Source organism: Lathamus discolor, chromosome 2, assembly GCF_037157495.1.
Source record: "Lathamus discolor isolate bLatDis1 chromosome 2, bLatDis1.hap1, whole genome shotgun sequence".
NCBI classification, from domain to species: domain Eukaryota; kingdom Metazoa; phylum Chordata; class Aves; order Psittaciformes; family Psittacidae; genus Lathamus; species Lathamus discolor.
This window is the reverse complement of record NC_088885.1, coordinates 88,999,141-89,021,855: the sequence shown is the minus strand read 5'-3', so window position 1 is coordinate 89,021,855 and position 22,715 is coordinate 88,999,141. Positions and strand designations below refer to the sequence as shown.

The 22,715-nt window shown below is 37.5% G+C and overlaps 1 protein-coding gene across 9 annotated transcripts in view; it reads left to right on the top strand.

The window, feature by feature from the left end:
* The window catches only part of COBL (cordon-bleu WH2 repeat protein), a 164,619-nt gene that overhangs the window by 70,832 nt on the left and 71,072 nt on the right, over positions 1 to 22,715 (top strand). For all 9 annotated transcript variants that reach the window (XM_065667728.1, XM_065667725.1, XM_065667727.1 and 6 more), the window contains one exon: positions 13,032 to 13,226. In XM_065667728.1, the coding sequence (XP_065523800.1) occupies positions 13,032 to 13,226 (195 nt within the window). The remainder of the gene's footprint in view (positions 1 to 13,031; positions 13,227 to 22,715) is intronic.

Here is a 22,715-nt window from a genome sequence, read left to right as displayed (position 1 = left end):
ATCAAAAGAAAGCATCATGCTGATGGTGAAAGTAGTGTAGGGCCTGTTAGCTTTGTAAACATGTGTTCATATGCTGTTTAACATCACCTGGGGGGGGGTTCTGTTTTGGTTTTTTAAACCCTCACCTAATAGTTACACAACTAGGCTATACATCAGGATATCTGATCATGCATTGGGGTTTTTGGTTTTTAACTTGTGTTTTGATCGCACTTTTAAAACAACTCCTTGCCTGTTAGCTGTGATCAGATTCATACGTGTTTTGTTGGAGGTGCTTTACTTTCTTTATTTCTTTAGCAGTAGAGACTAATGTATGGGTTTCTGAGCCAAATTTTGTGTTTAGAAAATCAGAGCTATGTGTTGTGTGCTGAAATTGTTATGATTTTCATTGAGTTTGAAAGGATACTGAAGAATAAGATTTCCTGGAGAAATGACAACAGCAGTGTAGTTTAGAGCATTACTGTCTTTTGGCATTGTAAAGTTAGAGTGACCATCCGAGACTTGATGCAGGACTCACTAGAGCCAGTGGAAAAATTCCTCATGGTTTCATCTGGCTTTGGACCATGTCTTCATGAGTTGTTGGCCATTATCTACACTGGGCCATTTAAAAATCGTTCTTTCTTCTGGTCAGGTTCTCTTTTGCATGGACAAAGGTCCTCTGGCACTTTCACTGTCATCTTTGAAAAAGTGAAGATTTTTGGTGGACAGTTGACACACATAAACCCTCGAAGCTGCTTTAATTTCCACAACATTTTCTCACTAGGCAAGGAGAAAACCCCAAAGTAAACATGTTAAGTCTTGTAGAAGATGAATTGCAAACAGTGGCAAAGGAAGGGAGTGGCTTTCACCAACCAATAATTTGTTGCAAAAGCAGGTTTTTCTTTATCTGAAGCAGTGCATACCCAGAGAAGTAAGCAGAATTCTCAGTATGGCTTGCCCTGTTTAAGCTATAATTGTGCCAGTGAAAGTCCGAGCGTAGGTATATGTTGTAACTATTTACGCAGTTTTTAACTTCCCTGTCACTTAAATTTGGGACTATGCTTGAAAAGTTTCTGCCACAGCTCCTTGCTGGGGAGTGCACTCCAGTGCATTGGAATACTCCAGTTAGCAGCAATAAATAGATATGAGAGCTGTGATTTATTAATTTTTTTATTATTTTTTTCAGTATTTCACAGTTAATTCACAAAAAAAAACAAGTCTATACACAGCGGGAAAATTAATTTCTTAGGAATAACAAACATTTTATAAGATAGGCTCTGGTGTCCTAAGGGGATATAGTACTGAATTTTTAGACTTGGAGAAACTTAGCCGGCTACAGTATACTGCAAAGAAGGATAAAAATACAAAATTATAGATATGTATATGTATATTAAGTGGGAAAAGGCTGAAATAACTTGGGCTCTGGCACACCTGTACTTCCGGTCACTTTGCAGTATCCTATATTTTCACTTCATTTTTATTTAGAAGGTGGGGTAGCTTAGACAAAGTTAGAGTTAAAAGGATAATAATGCATGCTCACAATAGGAAAAAATAAGAAGGGCAAGGATGTTTGAATATTATTTAAGAAAATTCAAAGGAGTCTGCATCTTTGTTCTTAAGCTGTTCTTCTGTGCCCAGTTATTGAACTTGTGTGATTTTTGGCAGCATGTTCAGGATATTGATTATCCTCCTAAGAGGATAGCTTTCAAAGAATCCTTCAGGATGGAGAAGAAGCTTGGATCTGAATTTCATGCTCTTGCAGGGTTGAGGTCCTGAAATTAATTTCCTTGTGACTTCTTTGGAGTATAAGCATATGTATTTTTCTATCCAGATTGTTCATCTCCTTTAATGGAACAAGCTTCATTTCTGTAGGTATTGATCTGTGGGTATTGTGAAATAGAAGATGGATGTGCATGACACCTGGATGTGCTCTATCCATTGTCCAGCAGGAGAGTGTTGTCTTTGAACCTTTTCTTCACCCCTGTTCTCTCGTACCCTGTCCTCCTTAGTCCTTCTCTTCACCCTTGTACTTGTGACCAGTAATGTTGGTCTGGGACTAAATATTCAGCTGTTGTAATCCAAAATGGTTTGTTGGCATCAATACCTGAGCATCAAGCTGTGAGCACGATGTGTGAGTTTCTCTCTTTTAGGTTTTTTTTCTCTTCTGCAGCAAGCTGTCGTATATTGTTAAGGGGTTAGTCTGCTCCAGTGCTGTCCTTTGCAGCCAGAAATTCTCAACATGAAAGCTGCAGATGCAGTCTGGGGGCTTGCTTAGGCCACCCCTTAGGTTTTCAGGCTCAGCCTGTTGTACTCAGTGTACGTAAGTATGTGTACATACAGCCATCTGAAAGAGCTAATTGAACTAGCAAATTTTGTGTGTGTATTTGTACCTCTGTTTGTATGTAGCTACATGTATGTGTACACACAGACTATATGCACATACGTGCACATATGTAAGAGCTAATTGAAACAGTAAAATTCCTGGCTGTTGACTTCTGATTCATGTTGCTAGAATCCTCATAGTGACTCTGTAATTAGGATTTGTTAACATTTGCACTAATTTCAGAGTTCAAAAGCTGAGTTGTTCTTCTAATTTAAGTTTTAAAATCTTCAGAGCTTGCACTGTTTTTCAGTAATATCTTTGGCAGTATATTATCATTAAAAAGTGTAAAGCTTCCTTTTTGAAAATGTGCTTTGACAGTTGGATATTTTTATTTGTCTCCCTCTAGCTAAGCACCTACAGTTACCATAGACTTCAAAGGGAAAAGTAGTTGCACAACGTCATTCTAAATTAATAAAGCATTTGTGTCAGAATCGGATTATAGGGATTGGAACTAGAACTCAGTTCTTTGAGCTCTCTTCAAATCAGAGCAACTCCTTTGACTTTAGAGAAGTTCTGCAGATCGTGGTGAAAATTTGCCTTTGAATTTCAGTACAGATTTCTGCCATTCATCAACAGCTCTAAGAAGTACAGATTTTTCAGAGGCTGAAAGTCACGTGTGTTAGAATTCCAACAGACACTGAAAGATTATGAGAGTTAATAATTAATGTCTTTTCTCTGGAAAACTTGCCTAAAGAAAATGTTTTCATTAAAATGGGGAAAAACACTTTAACTGGAATAAAAATAATTTCAATAAAACCCAGAAATAATTTCTTCAAAACCGAACAAATACACACCCAAAAAGTTCATGCCAGGAAACTATTCCATTCATAATTCTGGTCCCCATAAAAAATGGCTATACAGACATTTAGAGCAGATACTTTTAAAATTGTATGTTTTATGCAAAGTTTCCATCTCCTCCTCCTCCAGTAAAAATGGGCATATCTACAACGAAAATACAATGAAGATGATAAATTCTAGTGGTTTTATAGTTCCTATATGTTAAAATAACTTGTTGTACAAGAAGTTCTTGTCAGTAATTTTTCAAAGTATTTTGAATTTCAGAAGGACGTATATTGCAAATATAACAACTCCTATCATCAATGAACCAAACACATTAGCTAATTGATTTGAAAGAGTTAGTAAACCCAGAGAAAATAAATCAGTATTGCAATGATGAATTCATTTTGTTCAAGACCTCTGATCCTTTTTGTGGTTATTTATGGTTGATGAATGCTTAACACCAGTGGAAATTACAAAAATGATTTTTTTGTTGTTGTTGTTGGTCTTTGACCTTTTGAACTCCCTGTTTCCTGAAGTCTGTTGCCAGGGCATTAATAACAACAGGTTTTAATTTTCAGCTTGGTTGTTCAACACTGTTTGATTGAGTTAATCTGTTTTCCCATAGTGCTGAAGTGTAAGTGAAAGGAGAAGCCAGCCTTTTTAGACTTACAGAAATCTGGCTTTTTCTATCCTCAGGCTTCCAAGATTGCTCTCACTAGATCTGCTAATGGCCTTCCAAGGCCAAGTGTAAATAGCCTCTTTTCAAATGTTCTTTCTTTGTTTTCCTTCTGGCTTGGTATTTTCCTGTCTTCTTTCTATACTGAGTTTGAATTGAATTTTGAAGTCTGTGTGATTTTTCCTAAGTAAGTCTTTTTTTTTTCAGGTTTTCCTTAAAATGCATTTTTCCACTAGGGTCTGTCATTGGTTTGTAGGCAATTTTTTTGGTACTTTTTAAAATGTTTCTTTGGTTATTTTCTTCTGTTCTGCCTCATTCCCTATCTTAGGATGCATTAAATCCATACCACAAAAATACTTATTACGCATTCACAAATCTATATGTTATTCCCCTTTCAGTACTAAAACTTTACCAGTTTGAGTTCTGTTCATGTGACTCTTTCCCCACTGTCTCCTTCGCCATCTTTCTGGGCTCATCTCAATGAGCAGCCATTGAGTTTTCTTGCAGAATACAGTTTCCATCCTGCACAGTCTCTTTAGTTCATTGTTCCTTCTCCAGGATATGAGCCAGTACTCTTGCCATCATGTTCACTGAAGTCTTCTGCTTTTTGTTTTGCTACTTTCCTTTTCCAGATTTTTGTCTTTGAATTTCTGCAAGGACTCCCACTCTGATCAAATCTGGTGTTCATATTCACTTCGTTTTTCACCATAATGACTGTGGTTTTGTTTCTCTCCTCACTTCTTCCTGTGTTCTTTCCTACTTATTTTTCATCTGCTTTTGTACCACTTTGACAAATATCCAAAAGAAACTTGTAGTGTTTTCCACATTTTTTCTCATTCCCTTTTATAATTCACCAAACTCCCTGCATATCTCTCATTACAAGCCTGCCTTCTGTCCCCATTTAATGAGACATTTAATCTTTAAAAGATAGCCCTTATCTTTATGAATTTTATATATAAATTGATTCTGGTACTTTCCCAAAATTATATTTAAAACAAAAAGACAGTTTTCTAACAAATGAGACACAGAGTTGTCCACACACTTCCAAAAGTCAAGATATAAACAAACCTTATACTAAGCATCTGCCATCATCCCAGACCATGTCATCCATTATGCAGCTTGACTGTGGAATTCACTTTAGATTGCATCTGCAGCCTGCACTCGTACCTCCCACCAAAGTGATGGACAGCAATGTTGGCATTAAGCTAAAATGTAGCACAGAAATTATCCAATGCAGAAATGTTGTCTGCATGTTGATGAGAAGTTTTTCTCATCAGGAATGTGTTGCTCAAGGAAGTTGTGAATGCTCCATCCCCAGCAGTGTTCAAGTCCAGGCTGGACAGACCCTTGGGTGACATGGTTTAGTCTGAGGTGTCCCTGCTCATGGCGGGGGGGGGGGGGGGGGGGGGTTGGAACTTGATGATCTTTAGGTCCTTTCCAACCTAATTATTCTATGATTCTAGGGTTTATGTACAGGGAAATTGAGAATCTGGTGCAAAGCAGAATATTAAATGGAAAACCTACTGACTTGTGTGGTTATGAGCTGAAGTTTTCTTTTTTGAACATATGCCTACTTGCTTTGCCACTGACATTTGTTCAGAAGAGAATGGTCAGCAACCCAAGTTTCTTCCACTTGTGGCTGAATAGATTCAGAGTTCAGCAAAACAATTTTTCATCCTTTATAGGACATGCAGTGACAGAAATTAAACAAATGATGCATTAGGAAGATCTGTAGCAAGTGTGTTTTCACTGCATTGAGGCTGACTTGTCAGTGCTAACAGCTCTGAATCAAAGGAGTTTCTTTTCTTCTAAACAAGTTGCTTAGCTCTGATTCACAAAGTTCACTGGATACATGCTTGATGGTTACTGCAATGACGTCAGTGTCCAGCTTGATAGGAGAAGACACAAATGATTTATGTGTGCCTTCCAAACATTGATTTATACACTTCGGTCTTCTCATTAGCACCAGTCAGCATTCCAAGTTGTTGAAACATGGCTCTGTCTTCCTTCCCTCTGTCCCACCATTTAAAAAGGGAGTGTCTACCTTCTCCTGTCAAGAAAGGTTATTTTTGTTCATTATTCATTTGATACACCATTATCACTACTAGTGATACTACTTTTTATTAAAACTACGAATTTATTTGGAACAGACTGTCACTTAAACTCAAATGTAAATCAAGTTAGTGTCTCTTCACTTCTCTGTGTGTATTGCTGCAATGGAAAAAAAGCATTGCATCCATTTCCCTTGGTACTATGACTGTCACTTTCATTCTACCAGGGAGACTTCTTCAGCTTGAAATGAGCGATTTGGGGTAGCAGCAATAGACAAAGGTTTTGCTAAGTGTGAAGTGTAGTGCAACTTGGGAAAATGTGAAGAGCAAGATGTGAAAACAGGAGGAATTATTTGAAGGAAATACGTTGAATTTTAAATCACTGAAGGTGATTTAAAAGTTTCTATTCTTGAAACATTCAGGAATCACATTTATAATAAAATCTCTGAATATATTATATACATATATATATATATATATATATATATAAAAAAAAACCACATTGTTGATTTCATATATCTGTATCCCACTGCTTTAGATGTGCCATGGTAGTTTATTCACTTTAGGAGAATTCGCAGTAAACTTGTGATCTCAGACTGGCTGAATACTGAGGGAGGTGGTAGTAGTAGGTGTTACTGATATTAGCACTTAGGCTTGGCTTTACTACATCAGACTATAAATATAAATTTGCAAGAATTTACAGACATGTTCATACTTAGCTGGAATGCATGTATTCCCAATCCATGTTTTCTAACCTACAGATGATTTTAGTAAAAAGTTAGATTCCTGAATATCAAAGTAGACTATTTGAATGTTCATAAAAGAAACAATCAACTTACTTGTGGTTTTTTCATATTCATTCAGCATCCATCTGATTCTCAGATGGAGAAGGACTTCTGAATATTGCTTCACACACAAGAAGTTTAAGAAACACTAAAGAAGGTTCTTGGAAGCTCTGTCTGGTTGGGCACCCTCTTGTGCACTGTCCTCAGTGTAGTGCACAGGGTTTGAGTTAATACCCACACTTATTCCCTCTTCGAAATTCACAAACAGTGAATTGAAGCTTCTTGGTCTGTTTCAGAAAGCTTTTTCCCTGGAGGCTTCTACTTTTCTAGTTCCCTCCCTTAGGTGGTTGTTCTTTCAGCTTTTCTACTGCAAAAGAGGTTGCACACCACAGGAGGTGTGAAGTGAACATAAATCAGTTGGAGCTGGAAACCAAGGTCATGCTCCTAGTTGTAGAGGTGCTTTACATCATGTGACCTTACTTAAGTAAGGACAAGAAGTAATCAGATAAACTTCTAGGAAGGGAAATTAAGGTGCAAGGGAAAAAACTGTAATGATAAGGAGTTAAAGTTAAAAAGTTAAGCAGTAAACCAGCATAATTGCAGGTGGTGTAGACCTGTGTCATAGGAAGGTCTTAGTAACCTCTGCAATGGCAGATTGGTCATGCTACTTCAGTGCTGGGAGGTAACATAGATGACTTTTTAAAGGAGGTGACCTCCTTGCACCTGGCACTGCTAGTATTTCTGTTCAACAAACTGAATTAAAATGAGAGGGAATGTGGTCAGCTATGGTGAGGGAGACCTGGCAGGAGCATGGGAGAGGAAACATTCTTAGGCATTTCTAATTCTGGCTATGTTAATTGTGTCCACCAAATGGGTCCCGACCACAAGATCTGGAATTGTTAGCTAGATACTACAGTAGACTTGTACAACCATAAGATAGCGCCATAGTTGTACAAACTTAAAAGTATAACTCAAAACTTTTACAGTAAAACGTTGAAAGCCTACTTGCCAGACATACGAAATCATCATGGTACTGCCTGTACCAGTTATTGTTGTGGAGATGAAATAGTTGTTTCTCTTTTAATATTGTGATGGGTGACCAGATTATTTCGATGTCAAAATGCAATTAGAAAATAAAGCAACATAAATAAATTGCATAAAAATGCCTTTTTTCTTTTTTTTTTTTCCTTTTTTCTTTTTTTTTTTTTTTTTTACTTCAGAGCAGGAACTTTCCCTTTCTGTATGGAAGACTGTATGCAAGTACCAGAATCACAAGTTGTCGTGGTTTAAACCCAACCACAAACCTCTTTTACTCATTCCCCCCCTTCTTGCCCTCCCCCTGCTCCTGGAGGGACGGAGAGGAGAATCCTCAACCCAGGACACAAGTGCTTCAGGGAGTACAAAACCCAAACCGTATTCAGTGTAGCTGGTTAGAAAGGCAGATCTGAGTAGTTAGATTTTGTTGGGTTTTTTTAAACTATGTCTGCAAGCAGTCTTATGACCACAGTATTATGCTTTGGTGTGGAAGCAGAGGCTTGGATTAATTCAGTTTTGGTGTTGTCAGTTTTAGTTCTAGTATAAGGAATTTCAGAATCATGTCAAGGGAAGCAGCCTCTGACTTCAATTTCTACAGTAGATCTGACATAAACTACCTAGTGTTTCAAATGGTGAGATGTAATCACTTGTGGTGGTGTCATTCAGCAAATCCATAAAAGTTTACATCAAGTTTTGACATTTGGAGTTTGAATGTCCAACATGCATAAATATTCTTCCTGTCACTGGGTAGATGGATTTGTCCGCCTGCTCCAAATCTTAGCTTTTGCGTTTACCCATGGTAAAAAAAACCCACCACCAAACATTATTTCCTGTATAACACTTTTATTCTTACATTTTGTCTCTGTTTTGGAAAAAATAAAACCCCTTTTTGCTGATACATAAGGTACTTTGAGTGCTTAAAAACAGCTCATTTGACTACTTTTCATTTAAAAACTTCTCAGAAGGAAATTGAATAACAAGACTGGGAGTCAAATATGTTGAGCTTTGGCAGAGAGCTGCGGAAGAAGGGCCTGGCTGTAGCAACCTCACAAGAAAAGAACTTGACATTTTGAAAAATTTTTATTGACTGGTGTGGACAGGGAACGGGAAGTCAGATCACTCTCACAGGCAAGCTGCAGTCTCTTCCTTGCTGACCTTTAAATGCCACTTAGTGTCATCAGAAAATCAAGGAAATGCTAATAACAGGACTTTGGGTAAGAGAGTTATGTATGAGGGATATCTTTTGAAAACAAACATGAGCTGACTTCCATTTTTATTCACATCTGTTTTTGTAAGATGCAATTCTCACAGCAGTGCACTTTTAATACATTAATCTTGCATTACTTTATTATAATTAAAATTTTCAGATGTATCCATAAGATGTCAGTTTTATAATTGCATTCTAGGTTGACCTTGGAACACAGACTGGCCTCTGTTTTAGGGTCTTAATCTAGCTTGTGTTGAGTTCAGGACGCTATGGACTTCTGTAGTCTTGTAGAAAGTTGACTTCTCATTGTCTTTTGAATGACTTGTATGCCTCAATGACCAGATTACTCTGAGTCTTTGTACTTCTGCATTTTTAACAGCTCCTCTTTGCCATTCCAAAAAGTCTTTGGAAGCTAGATTTCAGCCTCAAGAATTAGCAGTGAAAAATCCTAAAAATAAGCTGCTAAGCCCCAAAGAAAGCATCTTGTACATTAGAGAAAAAAAAAAAAAAAAAAAAAAAGAAAATTCCTTAGATTTCAGAAGTTTAATGAGAGGGAGAAAGCTAGCTGGCAAGTTCAACATGGAACAATGGATCCATGAAACCTGATGGCACTATATGTAGGCATTGTGTATTATTGCCTCCTTGAACATCTACTTCATGGAATTGAAATGAACTTAAGGCCATGGTTGTGACTCGGTACATGTTCAAGACTCTTGCTCAGCTAGAGTCTAACTTGACTGTTGACTGTGCTGGTGTATCTGTGTTTATGCTGGGTTTTCTTTGGCTTAATTGAAAAAAAATAAAAAGGGAAGAAAGAGGAAGCTATTTCTTTTCTCTTGCTACATTGCATTACTTAGTTGTTTTTTGAATTCCTAGGGAAGTGCTCTAATCCTAGCGATCTACCAGACACTGTGATTTTACAAGTTGGGAGACATTTTTGAAAGCTTGCTATTTAATTCATTGGCATGAATTTTCTTTTTCTGACATGATTTTTCTTTTTTTTTTTTCTTTCTCCCTTTTTTTTTCACAATACAGTTACAAAACACAGATTGTAGGAACTGATTTTGACTCTGAACAGAACATTCATGCTAACTTGTTTTTCAAATGAAACAGAGGATAAGGGCTGACTTTTTTAGCTAGCTACATTGGCTGCAACACTTCAGCTTGGCTTTCCTCTTATTACACTGCCGTAATTTGAGTAGTTCCACTGAAATTAATGCATTGATACCAAATTAAAATAACAAGAAATAAGAGACAGTTTGGGTAAGTGGAATGTACATACCAAGTCCCTGCAAGTTTGCTTAATTAATGTTGTATACTCCTAATAGTTGCCTTGCTAACCTGCCTGAACCCCAAACCTCCAAAATCCAGTGATTTGGAAAGAAGCTGCACTGCATCTAACACAACATAAAATAAAGAAGCTGGGTAAACCATTGTCTGTCTAGATTAGGTTTACAGCAAAAGGTGAGTCATGCCAAAACCACTTATGTCAGTGGTTTGTGTCCAATGTGTTGATTTTTTTCTTTTCTTCTTAAAGCCACTAGGAAGCACTACACGTTGAAATCTTGAAGGTCTGCCTTCATTTAGACAAAGCTCTCATTGCTGACTGATGGGGCTTTCAAAACGTTGTCCTACATGACAACTCTTTATTGTGTCATTTAAGTGTTACATTTTTTTTCTTGCATCTTCTGTGAGAAAATCCAAGCTCAAGAAAAACCGAAACAAAACAGATTTAGAATGGTTAGTTGATCATCACTGTATTCCTTCAAAGTGATCTGTTGTCTGGAAAAGGATTCTAATAGTTCTTCAGCCACAAGGCCTAGAGGTAGAATTGAATAGGATGCTAATTTAAAACTGGATATATCTTACCTTCTTAATGGTACCCTGTATTTGTAATTCTGTGAGGGAAGTCTTAGTGGGTTTTTATTATTTCTATACGTATTTAAATCTCTTCACAAAATTTCTTAACCTTTTTATCCAGCAGGAAAATCAAAGAACTGTCACAAAAGCATACCTATAGAATATACTTTAAAGTTATTTTGTTGTTTCATTTTATAATAATAAATTTTATAATTTTTTTTTTTTTTGTGAAAAAAGAAAACTATATTTCACCCTGTGAATTCCGTCGTTTCTTTAGGAGTAAACAAACTTTATTTGATAGAACCAGATACAGTGTGCACTGGAATGACTTAAAACTTGTAGGTTACAGATGAGGTCATTATTTTTGACACTGCCTAAGATACAGGGCCAAGAAAACAGTATATTTCTTTATAAGATTAGACCTAACCTTTTAAACCTCACCTTCCACTTTGAGCTTTTTTCTTCATTTGCTAAAAAGATGAAGCTGTTGATGCTATTCAGCTCATAAAAATTGTCAATGAAGAAGATGTAGCAAATATTGCTTGACATTAGCTAGTCAGAGAATACCAGTAGCATGCCCTGTTTGTGCTAAATAGACTAGTCCAAGATGAAGTCTGCTGTGCAGTGTGATGCATAAAAGATAACAGAGGTGTCCAGCCTGGTAGTTTTAACTCAGTGATGGTTATGTAGTCAGTTTTCTATCTGCATTTAGCACTTTCAGTTGCTGTCATAGGAATCTGTAAACCGTTGAACTTTACCAAGCAGTCAAGAACATGTACTACATAAATCTTTTTGCGCTGCTACATTTTTTTTTTTTTTAGCTTTTTATGCTTCATCAGTGCTTCCTCAACAGTTCTAAAATGAAAAGAATTGCTTTTTTGAGCTTGCTGCCCCCATTTTTTTAAATTTTTACATCAGATTGCACTTGGCACTTGTGGAAAGGAATTATCATGCCATGTCACTAATCAAATTCACTGAACTTACATTCTTACAGTAAGCCACATATCCACCACAGCAATGCAAAGCATTTGCCAGCACTTTCCAGGTTGGAGAACTTAGGTTCAAAGAATTACGTCTTTTATTTGGAAAGTGATGGGATTTGTGGCAGTCTCAAGTTTCCTACCTGTATGTATTTTTTAGTTTTGGACCAAATTCTGCCTAAGAGCTTTATGTCCTCAATGAGTGAATTTTGCAACTGCGGTTGCATGTTCTGTTGTGCTAAGAACAGCATTATCAGCCATGGTCATCAGCCTGTGCTTCCGGAATTGGTATCCTGCTCCAGCTCATGGTGGATTGGTATCTGGTGATTTCACAGAAGCCATTTCTGAGAAGCGACCGTCTCATAACTTAATTACTAAGTAAAATCTTTAATTTAATATGGATGCTTCTCTTAATTAAAAATAGCAAAAGGTGACTCACAGGTTTTGAGGGAAAAGTTTTTGCTTAGGTCTTTATTAGCAGATCCAAAAAATTAATTATGTTGAATCTTAGTGTCAAAACTAAATTAAAAATGCACATTTTCAAGCAGTCATGCTTCATAGTCTTTCCTATTGTAGATTTACTGCTATAAGACTGCATATATTTCTGTCTGTATATTGATATAAAAATGTATGAAGGCCTGAGTCTGAAATCAGTGAAATTTTTTCCATTGGTTTCATAAAGTGAGAACTAAAGTAATTTTTAACATTAAAGAATAATTAAATATTTTCTGCTTCTTCTTTCATCTGGGCTTATTAAAATCCAGAGTGGTACCTGTCCACAGGGCTTCTTTTGACCAGGTTAAATGCTTGTTTTCAGTAGATTATGAATTATTATGCTTGATCATGCATATTGGAAATTGATTACAGCAGAGTTTCTCTTCCATAAATCTGCAGAGAAGACTCCAGTAAACCAGGCATATTGATAATAAAATAGACAAGTCTGGGGCACAGACAGCGTGTGATTAATACAGTGTTCCAATTTACGAGCATATCTTGCTTTCAGAAATGTGTATTGCTTGTAATTTAAATACAGCTGTGAATGCATTTGGATAACCATAATGACGTATCCCGATGAAGTATGTATTTTAAATAGCAAGCAGCAGTACTGTTCCTGTCAATACTACTGTTAAACTGCAGTAGGTGCTTATCATGCAATTCAGCAGGTTTGGCAGAGGAACATACATGATTATTCATATCATTGTTTAAACAGTAACCAGATGTGTCTTGTTTTCCTTCTTTCTTTCTTTCCCATTGTTTTTAGAAAGTGATGTTAATCCAAGATGTTAATCCATTTACAGGGTTTTTCCACTGCACCAAATTCCCCTTCGGTGAATTCTCGTTCCAGTAGCCTGGGTTCATCACTGTCCCTTGGTAACATCTCAGGAATGACAGCAAACCCAGAAGTGAAAAAGCGCAGAGCACCTCCTCCACCAGTTGTGACACCTACATTGCAGAACATGCAGATGAGTGGACAAGAAAAGACAGCAGCGCAGGTAACAGTGACACCGCAGAATGAGCTTCTTTGCTTGAAGTGCTGGCTACCATTAGTTCATTTGTCAGAACTAACGTAATTCACAGATACTTTGGCTAGCCGTTAGCTGTGGCTCACCAAAACTCTTGATCTTACAAAATAAAATTACCAAAAGTCTTGGAGTTTTGTACATATTTACTGAGCTTTCTTGAGACTACCTCAAGTTTTATCCTGTGTCAGGAATCTTTCTGAATCATAGAATTATAGAATAGTTAGGGTTGGAAAGGACCTTAAGATCATCAAGTTCCAACCCTCCTGCCATGGGCAGGGACACCTCAGACTAAACCATGTCACCCAAGGCTCTGTCCAGCCCGGCCTTGAACACCGCCAGGGATGGAGAATTCACAACTTCCCTGGGCAACCTATTCCAGTGCCTCACCACCCTTACAGTAAAGAACTTCTTCCTTACATCCAATCATTTTGTGAGGTCTTAGGCTAAAATGAGAGTGAAGAAAAAACAAGGCAGAAAAGCTGGAAATTGTATAAAGTGACTTTGTATCCTTATTGGCCGGGACAGTCCTTAGAAATGGGTGACAGTTCTAGTGACTGACAAAAATCTCCATTGTACTTTTTTGCCCAGAAGCTTGTCAGGCCTACATCCCTGTTTCAGGTGCTGCCATGGGATACCAGAGAATCTGCTCTGCTTTCTGAGTCCTGCCATGTGACCTTTCAAAGCAGTGCTCTGGTTTTGCTTTTAGAAAAGGTCACTCTTCCGCAATCCAGTTATCAAGAATTAAACAGAAATGGGGGAAAACCTTTCTGAAGACCTAACCCTTTGAAAAGAATAGAGTTAAGGGAAAAGGAAATTGTTCTTGTTTTTATAGTGACGTTCAGGCATGTATGTTGTTAGACATGCAAAGCACATTAAGACTTTGGTTCCACCATCAACAGAAGTATTACATTCTAAATATAATACTGTAAAAGTCAGTATATAAAGTCATGCCAAATAAGAACACAAGGAGCCAATACCTTCAAGGTTGTGTAATGCAGACTGACTTTTATCTGTTTAGGACTTATCACCTCTATAGCAGACTGATCTTTTGAAAGCCGTCTTAGTGCAAAATGGAGTCAGGAATGAATCTTTCAAGTTCAGTATAGAGGAGGAGCCTAGGGCTCAATCTCACTCCCTGTGACTTGCATATCTGCATTAAGACGTATGGTAAATAAATGCCTTCTCCAGTGAAGCATTGTGCAACTAAAGTCAGTGCATGCTCTTCATAAAGGACTGTGGAACCTTATTTTCCCATTCTTAAGATCTTTAAAAGTATGATTGCTGGAATATATCAGTGGTTCATCTTTCAGAATTGGACTAGGTGCCTTTGAAATAGCACTCATTTATAGACACAGCTGAAGAGAAACAACAATGTTGCAATGTTTAGTGCACTTTTAAAAATTTCCTTTTGAAATTCATACTGTAAGTATTTTGATGAGTTTTTTTGTGTCCTCCAGAGGTAAACATTGTATTTGAAATAAATGGATCTTTTACTACAAAGGTACTATGGCGTTATAACTCTGAAGTTTATACAGGTATGATAGCCACAAACTATATAATTTTGCCATTCTCTTAGCCTCATCTCCCTGCAGTGTGGCCATGATATCTGAAATTCTGTTGCACAAAAAACCTGAAAATACAAACTCTCTTCAAGCAAGTTAACGTTTATATTTCCAGCATGGCTGCTGATAGATTAAAGTGCTAACTTTCTGAAGGCATTAGGAGGAAAGTACTTTATTTATCACAAGTAGCATACAGTACACTGTCAATTTCAAATTCTCTTTATCCTAAAAGAAAAACCATTTTGAAGAAGGGAAACAGATGAAGGTTGCATCAGAGGTCTTTCCATGACAGAGTTAATTTTGGGCAATAGAAATGTCTTGTGTAGTTGACAAAGCCAGTGAAGAGCAAAGTAGATTATAGGCACAGTTGTTAGAGTCTGGTTGCATCTGTTGGGTAAAGGACGTCTTTCTGAAAATTGTTGCATGGGTCAAAATATTAAACAGTTGTGGTGTGCCTCTGAAGTTCCTAGGCTGAAAGGTGTTCACAGGCTGCCCTGTAGTTTGAACAGGAATGTGTAGAGTACATTGGAAATGAAGCACAAGTTCCATGAAGCAATCGAAAACCAAGGGAAGAGATTAATTATTCAGTATTGTGTGGCAAGGTAGCAACAGAGGTATTGTTTATAAGGAAACCCAAATAGTTCTATTTTATCTACGTGCAGACTATCGAGTTTGCTGTGAAAATAGAGGAAAAAATCTCAGGGTGTAAGTTTATTTCTTTAGTTTATGGGAAAGAATTAGCAGTGATCTTTTTTTCAAGGAAGGACGTCAATTCCTTATTAATGAACTTCCTTCCATAAAAAGATAAGATGTTTGTTTAGAAAACTTTATTTATGTGCAACTGTTACTAACAGGAAGATCCTACAAAAGGGGAACATGTTTATTTCCAGTGAAGCTAGCACATTAATAGAAAATGAAAAAGCTAGTTCAGAAGGTTTTTTCTTTTTTAAGTATCTGATCCCATAAAGCTGTGGAGAAAAGCATTCTGTTATGAATACCTGTAGTTTGACTTCCCAACACAATAAGCCTGTTATTTTTAACCTGTTGTTCATCTCCAGAGCATTCAATTTTCTTTACATCAATGGATTCCTCGAGGAGTATGTATCTCATCTCCTTGCCTAGTGGTTGCAATCAGAAATTTCGATGTGTATGAAGACTGGGGTATTTTAATTTATGCTTTATATTTAGGTTTTCTCCAATATAATTTCACCATATTGCAGCTTTTGTTTCTGTGGGGCTTACAGTAATTTACCTCCTTGGGGACAAAGCCCCTGCAGTAACTTTAATTACTTTTTAGTGCAGCATCATTAGTTTTCCATGTCTGTTTGAAGGTAGTGTTCCCTCTGTAACTGTTTTAAATCTCCTCTAGAAAATACTTATTTCTGTTCAGAGCACAGCTGGGCAATGTTTCAGTGTGCTGAACATGCATTAAGTAGTTTGCAAAGGAATGCAAAGTCAAAGAAAAGAGTCTACAGATTTCTTCCCTGGAGATGTCCCCCCTGCTTTTCTTAAATATCTTCCAAGTGATGCTATTTAGGATAATGAGAAGTCACTTGAAAAAAAATGCTTCTCAAAAGAGCAGGGTATGGCAGCATTACCAATATGAAAATCCAGAAGGCTGCATACTTTAGAAGCAAGGAGTTTCCCTCCTCCCTTAAGTTGGCAGATCGAGCCCACACCATTCAGAAAGTAGAGCTGAGCAGTGTAGGAGACAGGAAAAACTGACTCTCCTTTGCAAACAATACCTTTTCTCTATCACAGAACTTTAGATGATGTGCTAGCAGAATTTGAAGTCTCCGTATGGTATGCACATTGTAAACTGAGTCCATTATAAAACCACACAGTTTTCAGGTTTATTTCCATGCTTCTATAGTTTCCTGGAGGTGCTGTAGATAAACTAACATACGTTCCTCTCCTCTCCATCCAGATCTCAAACTTGGGTTGCTGAGGACAGTTGTTGACTCCCCATTCTTGGTCAAGGGCATATCATTAGAGGAGACTACCTGCTCTCAGTGTTTGATCAAGGCAGATGTTTTGTCACCAGGAATAACTTAGCCATTGAAGAGGCTTACTCACATAAATAAGAAGGAATATTGCAGCCGAAAAGAGTCATAGGCTTGCTCAGATCATTGCTGACAGGTTTCTTTCTCCCTACTTCTAGTTTATTTTTGACCAATTCTATGCCTAAATGTTAAGTTCAGCTTTAAGAGAATCATTTTAACATGAACAAATATAAATGAGACTGTCATATGTTTTCTGGAGGAGAAAAGGTACTCACACTAAAAGTTTGCCAAATTTCTTGTTTATAAAGAGAAGATACTTTCAGTATTTGCTGTACATCTTATTAAATGGGAGGAAATGTAATATGTAGAAATGAAGAGGAAATACTATTTTTGCCACCTTAGTTGATTTCAAATACTGACCACCACACAGGGTTTTTCTTTTTTCTTTTTTTTTCCCTTTTCAAGTGTTTCTATACTTCTGTTGGAGATAGCAGCCTCCTGCGATGTATGTTCCTGTGTTCCCAGTACATATTGCACTTGAAAGAATTATGATTCTGCTGGCAATCGTTGTTAGGAGTGCCACGGAGCTGGCAGGACACTGGGTTAGGCATCCTAGTCATATAGTAGCATTTTCATGCTTTTGGTAGGGATGCTTTTCTCACAGCAGAATTTGTGATACAGTACTATTCACTGTCCTTTTATACATAAACCAATATATGATCAAAAGCTTAGGTCCCCTCTGGTTAATTGAGCATTTTAAGATTATGTCAAAAGAAGGAGGTACTCTAGTGAAATGTCCTGCTGAAAGCCATTGAACCCATATGCAGGCAACCTCGCAGGCTTAAAATAGCATTTCATTTTGTTCAGCTTGGAGAAGAGAAGGCTCCAGGGAGACCTAAGAGTAGCTTCCAGTACCTAAAGGGGACCTATAAGAAATCTGGAGAGGGACTTTTTACAAGGACATGTAGTGACAGAACAAGGGGCAATGGCTTTAAACCAAGAGAGGGAAGATTCAAATTAGACATTAGGAAAAAATTCTTTACTGTGAGGGCGCTGAGGCACTGGCACAGGTTGCCACCCAGAGAAGTTGTGGCTGCCCCATCCCTGGCAGTGTTCAAGGCCAGGTTGGATGGGGCTTTCAGCAGTCTGGTCTAGTGGAAGGTGTTCTTGCCCATGGCAGGGGGGGTGGGACTGTACAATCTTTAAGGTCCCTTCCAACCCAAACCATTCTAAGATTCTGTGATTCGATGGCATGGAAATGACCACAGCATATAGTCAAAACATACCTGGAATTCATTCTGCCAGCAAGAGCCATGGAATAATGTTCAAGTAGTAAAAATAAGGGACAGGCAATGAATGAAATATGTGAATGAAATTTATATTGAAATCATTATTAACATACTAAATTTGTTCAAAGCGTTATTAAACCATAGTCTTACCCAGATTTCCAGAATCAGTCCCTGGATTTTCAGTTCTCAGATTTCCCATGTGTATGTGTCTATGCTGCAGGCATGGACTTGGAAGCCGCTTGAAATGTGACTCATTATCTTCTTCAGAAGTAAAATGTATTCTAAAACAGTGGCCAAGTTTTTTAGAAATGGTTAGCTCAGCTGTCCATAATTAGGAAGCTGAGTTTGTAGCTTGATGTTTTCTGAACTTTTAAGATGTCAGAAGCTACGTCTGGTTGCTCAGCAACTCGGTATCTGGCCACTGTGATTTTAATATCATATTATTTTTCACTATGCCACCTTCTGTTGCAAAAGGAGTTTAAATTGAGATTGTTAATATAAAAATATGAGCAAAGCCAGCATTTCTTTCACTAATGTTCCCCCAGCACAGCAGGGTTTGGGTTTTTTTTTGCACAGATATATTTCTTGCATGTTTGCACAAAATGATTATTATTCTTCCACCTTACTTCTTCATAATTTAATGCCACGGATTTGTGGTTAGCTGACTGCAAGGATAATCTTGATCGGTATTAAATCACACTGTTACTGTTGTTCTCCTCAGGTTTTCAAAATGACACATTTTCCTGTGGCTGTGAATTAATCTGTAAAGCAATGAATACAGGTCCTATAGAACAGTGTAGAGTAAGGTATATTCCTAATATGCACAGCTGTTTCAGTAAGGATGCCATCAGTAGAGCTGTCCATCTGTGTGCCCTGTGAGTTAAAGTTTCCTAAATCTGCTTTGAACCTGGGTTTTTTGGATGAATCTGTTATTTCAGATAGTAACAACACTGCAGTTGGCTTTCCTTCTGAGAAACAGATGAATGCTTAGAAAGAACCTGTGTTTGTGTGGATGACAGACTTTTTTACTCACAAATTTTCTTGGACTATCAAAAGCATCGTTTTGTGGGAGAGGCATGATACCAGCAGGCACTGCAATTGTAGGAAAGTTGAGGGACAGAGCAAGCACAACTGGGTAAGAACATCTGCCATGGTTGCCTACAGAACTGGGATTTATCATAGGCAGGTGTCTAAAAACCTGCTTGATTAACATATGCTGTGAGCACCTCCGGAAGCACTAAACTCTTACCAGCTTACTGCCTTCTACCTCTTCCTTTGTGCATCTGCTGTAATTCATTATCATGAAAGCTTCACTCCGATAAGAGTCCTGTGTCCTGAGAAGAAAAGTTTCAGTTTGCTTTAGATTTGCCTAGTTGGTTGATCCTGCTTTTGTAGAAATTATTGTGGTTGTATTTGTGGGAGGGGTTGTTTGGATTTCATACTTCAGTGGAATAGCCTTATGCCGTAGGTATTTTCTTCCTTTTACCTTATGTTTTTTTTTCTGTATAAGGTGAATTCTGTATGAATTCTTGTGTTATACTTCTGTATAATGTGAAAGGTAGTGAGCAGTTCATGATGGATACCATCTGACAGTTGTATTCTGCTTAAATTAGGAGCCAAGAATTCAGTAAAAGGCTGGATGGACTTAGATTAGTTATCTCCCTTTCTTAGGTTACACCTAAGCCAGAAATGTCTACTAGAAGTCAACAAGATATGAGTGCATGGTTTTTTTATCATCTGTCAGAGAGGAAGGGAGGTTTCTTTTGACTCAGAGGTCTTCTGGGTGAGGTCTTCTCAACCTTTCTCTTATGACACATTTCCTTTCTCCCTTAAGTGTTCTGTGAATGTATTTTTGTTTTGCTTTGTTGTTTTTTTGTGGTTTTGTTTGGTTTTTTTTTTTTGTTTTTGTTTTTTTTTTTTGTGGAGCATCCAGAAGTCTCCTTTGAGAATAACAGATACTTTTTTCACATTCTGAGGAAGGATGCAATGAACCAGTTTCTGCTGTAGGAAAAAGCTGTTTTTCAAAATGTCTTTTACTTCTACAAAATGCTGCATCTTCTAGGTTACTTCTCTGGTTTTTATAAGTTCCCTGAGGATACGAAAGCAGGGTTTGTTCTGAAGGAGAAGGGAGAACACTTGACTGATTTTTTTAATGGTTTTTTAAATGTTGATTTAAAGTTATTTTAATAACTGGGTTTGTTCTGGTTCTGGTTTGATTTTCTTGTTGTGCACAAAGAAGTCCTGAAATGTGTATGCTGCGTGTTGTTTTTAAAAGCTCCTTAGCCTTTGATCATTAACTGGGGATATCATGAGTGTTAGCTATTATCTTCAGTTTTCACGGTAAACTTGCTAGAGTTCTCAGGTGATGTGTGGTATCTCTTCACAGCATTTTTGTGATGAGGGCAGGGATATTGAATCTTTATGAAAGATGCTTTTTCTCCAAAATTCCCAGAGTTCTTGAGATGATAGAGGGGTAGTACAGCTGCTAAGAAAACTTGTTAAGTCATGCTGTCTTCCTAGGTTTTATATTACAGTTTGAATGTTAGTTGCTGGAGTGCACATTGTACTGCTGTGCAATGCCAGACTGAGAGGCTGGGGACTTATACAGTTGGCATTGAGGCAGTATTCTGGTGAGGTCAAAGAGTAGCTGAGTCTCTCTGTGTATTAATACGGATATATATGTAGTTAATAGGTAAACCCGTAAAAATTGAGACTGCATCTGTTTCTCTGTATTTCATATCCAATTCATGTAGCAGTCACTTATTTTGGATGTACTAGGCTGTAAGTACTGCATGGTTATTATGAAACTTTTTGTTAGGCTTTGAGTATTCATCTCTCATTGGGGCTTTTATTCCAGTTATTCTGTCTGAAATTTTCCTTAGAAGCTTATTTACTTCATTTATGCATTTCTATAGATGTTGAGAGTTTATGGGTATGATGGGGTCTTTTGCTCCCAAAGACATCTATTTTATAAATAAATATATGTTTTATAAAGAAATCACTTATTTTGCCACACTGATGTAAACACTGCCTTGTGCTTTGGCTAGAGAGTTGCCTACTGTTCTCCTAGGATGGTAAAGCAGTTCAAGTTTGCTTTACATTTTTCACAGGTTAAGGTCGTCCACATAGGCAGATAATGAACATGGAGCTTGTCCAGTAACATAGATAAGGAACGTGCTTTAGTTCCTTTGTCTGAGGAGTGTGCTCTAATTCCTTTGTCTGAGCAGCAGCTGTGCAAAGTATTCTCAGGATGATGCACCAGAGACTGCAGTGCTGTCTGAAATGTAAAAGCTTGTACAAAATAGCTGTGTCTGTATTTAGTCTCTTTCTACTGTGTGGAGCAAAGAAATAGAGAAAATAGAATAATGTTGCTAAATGCTACCAGTGCCACATTTTGGGTTTTCATAAAGAAATTCTTAGGAGTTAAATACCAACTCTCACTTTTTCTTTTTCTTACAAAGTTTGAGGGAAATAAAGAAAAATATAAGTCTCCCAACATGGCTTATACTGGAAAAATTAACAGAAATGTAATAGAAAATTTAACTAGTTGTCATCTGTGAAGATAATGAATAGGGTAAATGTAGCTTTAGTAAAACAGAAACCCTACCTTACAACTCTCTTAGAGTGCTCTTGATGCATGCAGCAGACAGATGGATATGTGTGATCTGGTTGATACAGTCTGTCTGGGTTTCTACAAAGCTTCCACAGAATTCCCTCACCAGGGATTTCTTAAGGAAATCAAGTCTCCATTCCATAAGGAGGAGGGTCATTTTACTCTTAAATAACTGACAGTAAAGAAAAGAGAGTAGTCATGGGTTAGGAGTAAATAATCTGCTCATCTAGTGGTGGAATGTTGCAACAGCTTTTGGGTATTTAAGGATCCATGTTCGTCATATTAAGAAGTAACCTGGAAAAGACAGTGAAGTGACAGTTTGTTGCTGGTACTTGAATTATCCAGATAGTACAAAGGCTGAGAGAGAAACTGTTGAAAGGCCTTATGAGATTGACTGCTGGCAGCACTTGCAGGTGAAAACAAGTAAAATTCTATGGATGTGTGAAGCGATATACATGAGAAAAACACCACTCTGAATTTTCCCTAATACCTGGTAAAATACTGGTCTCTAAGGTGGCAGTAAGCAGTTAGGATTAGGATCATAAGACATACTTCTTTGAAAAATGTCAGCTCAAAGATCAACAGCAATCAAAAAAGCAAATCAGATGCAGAATGTTTTAGGGAAGGAAAAGAAGGTAAAACCAGAACTTTATTACGCCACTGTATTGTGAGCTTTATCATGCCATCTTAAATGCTACGGTAGTGTTCCCCTTGTTTCAGATTTTCTGTATTGCAGAATGGGAAGAGTCTCATGGAAGGGCATCAAGTGTAATCGAAGGTGTAGAGTAGCTTAGTACAGAGACAACTAAGTAAACCATTATTCTTCATTTGACTCTTCATTTGAGATTTGACTATTCAACCAGCCATTACAAGAGCATGTGAAGATAGTAAGAATGAGGCAAACCCTACAAAACCAGTGTGTGGTTCTTTATGCAAGCAATAGATCCATGGAATGCCTTGCCGGGTGTTGATGTGGGTGCTAGAAGTTTTCT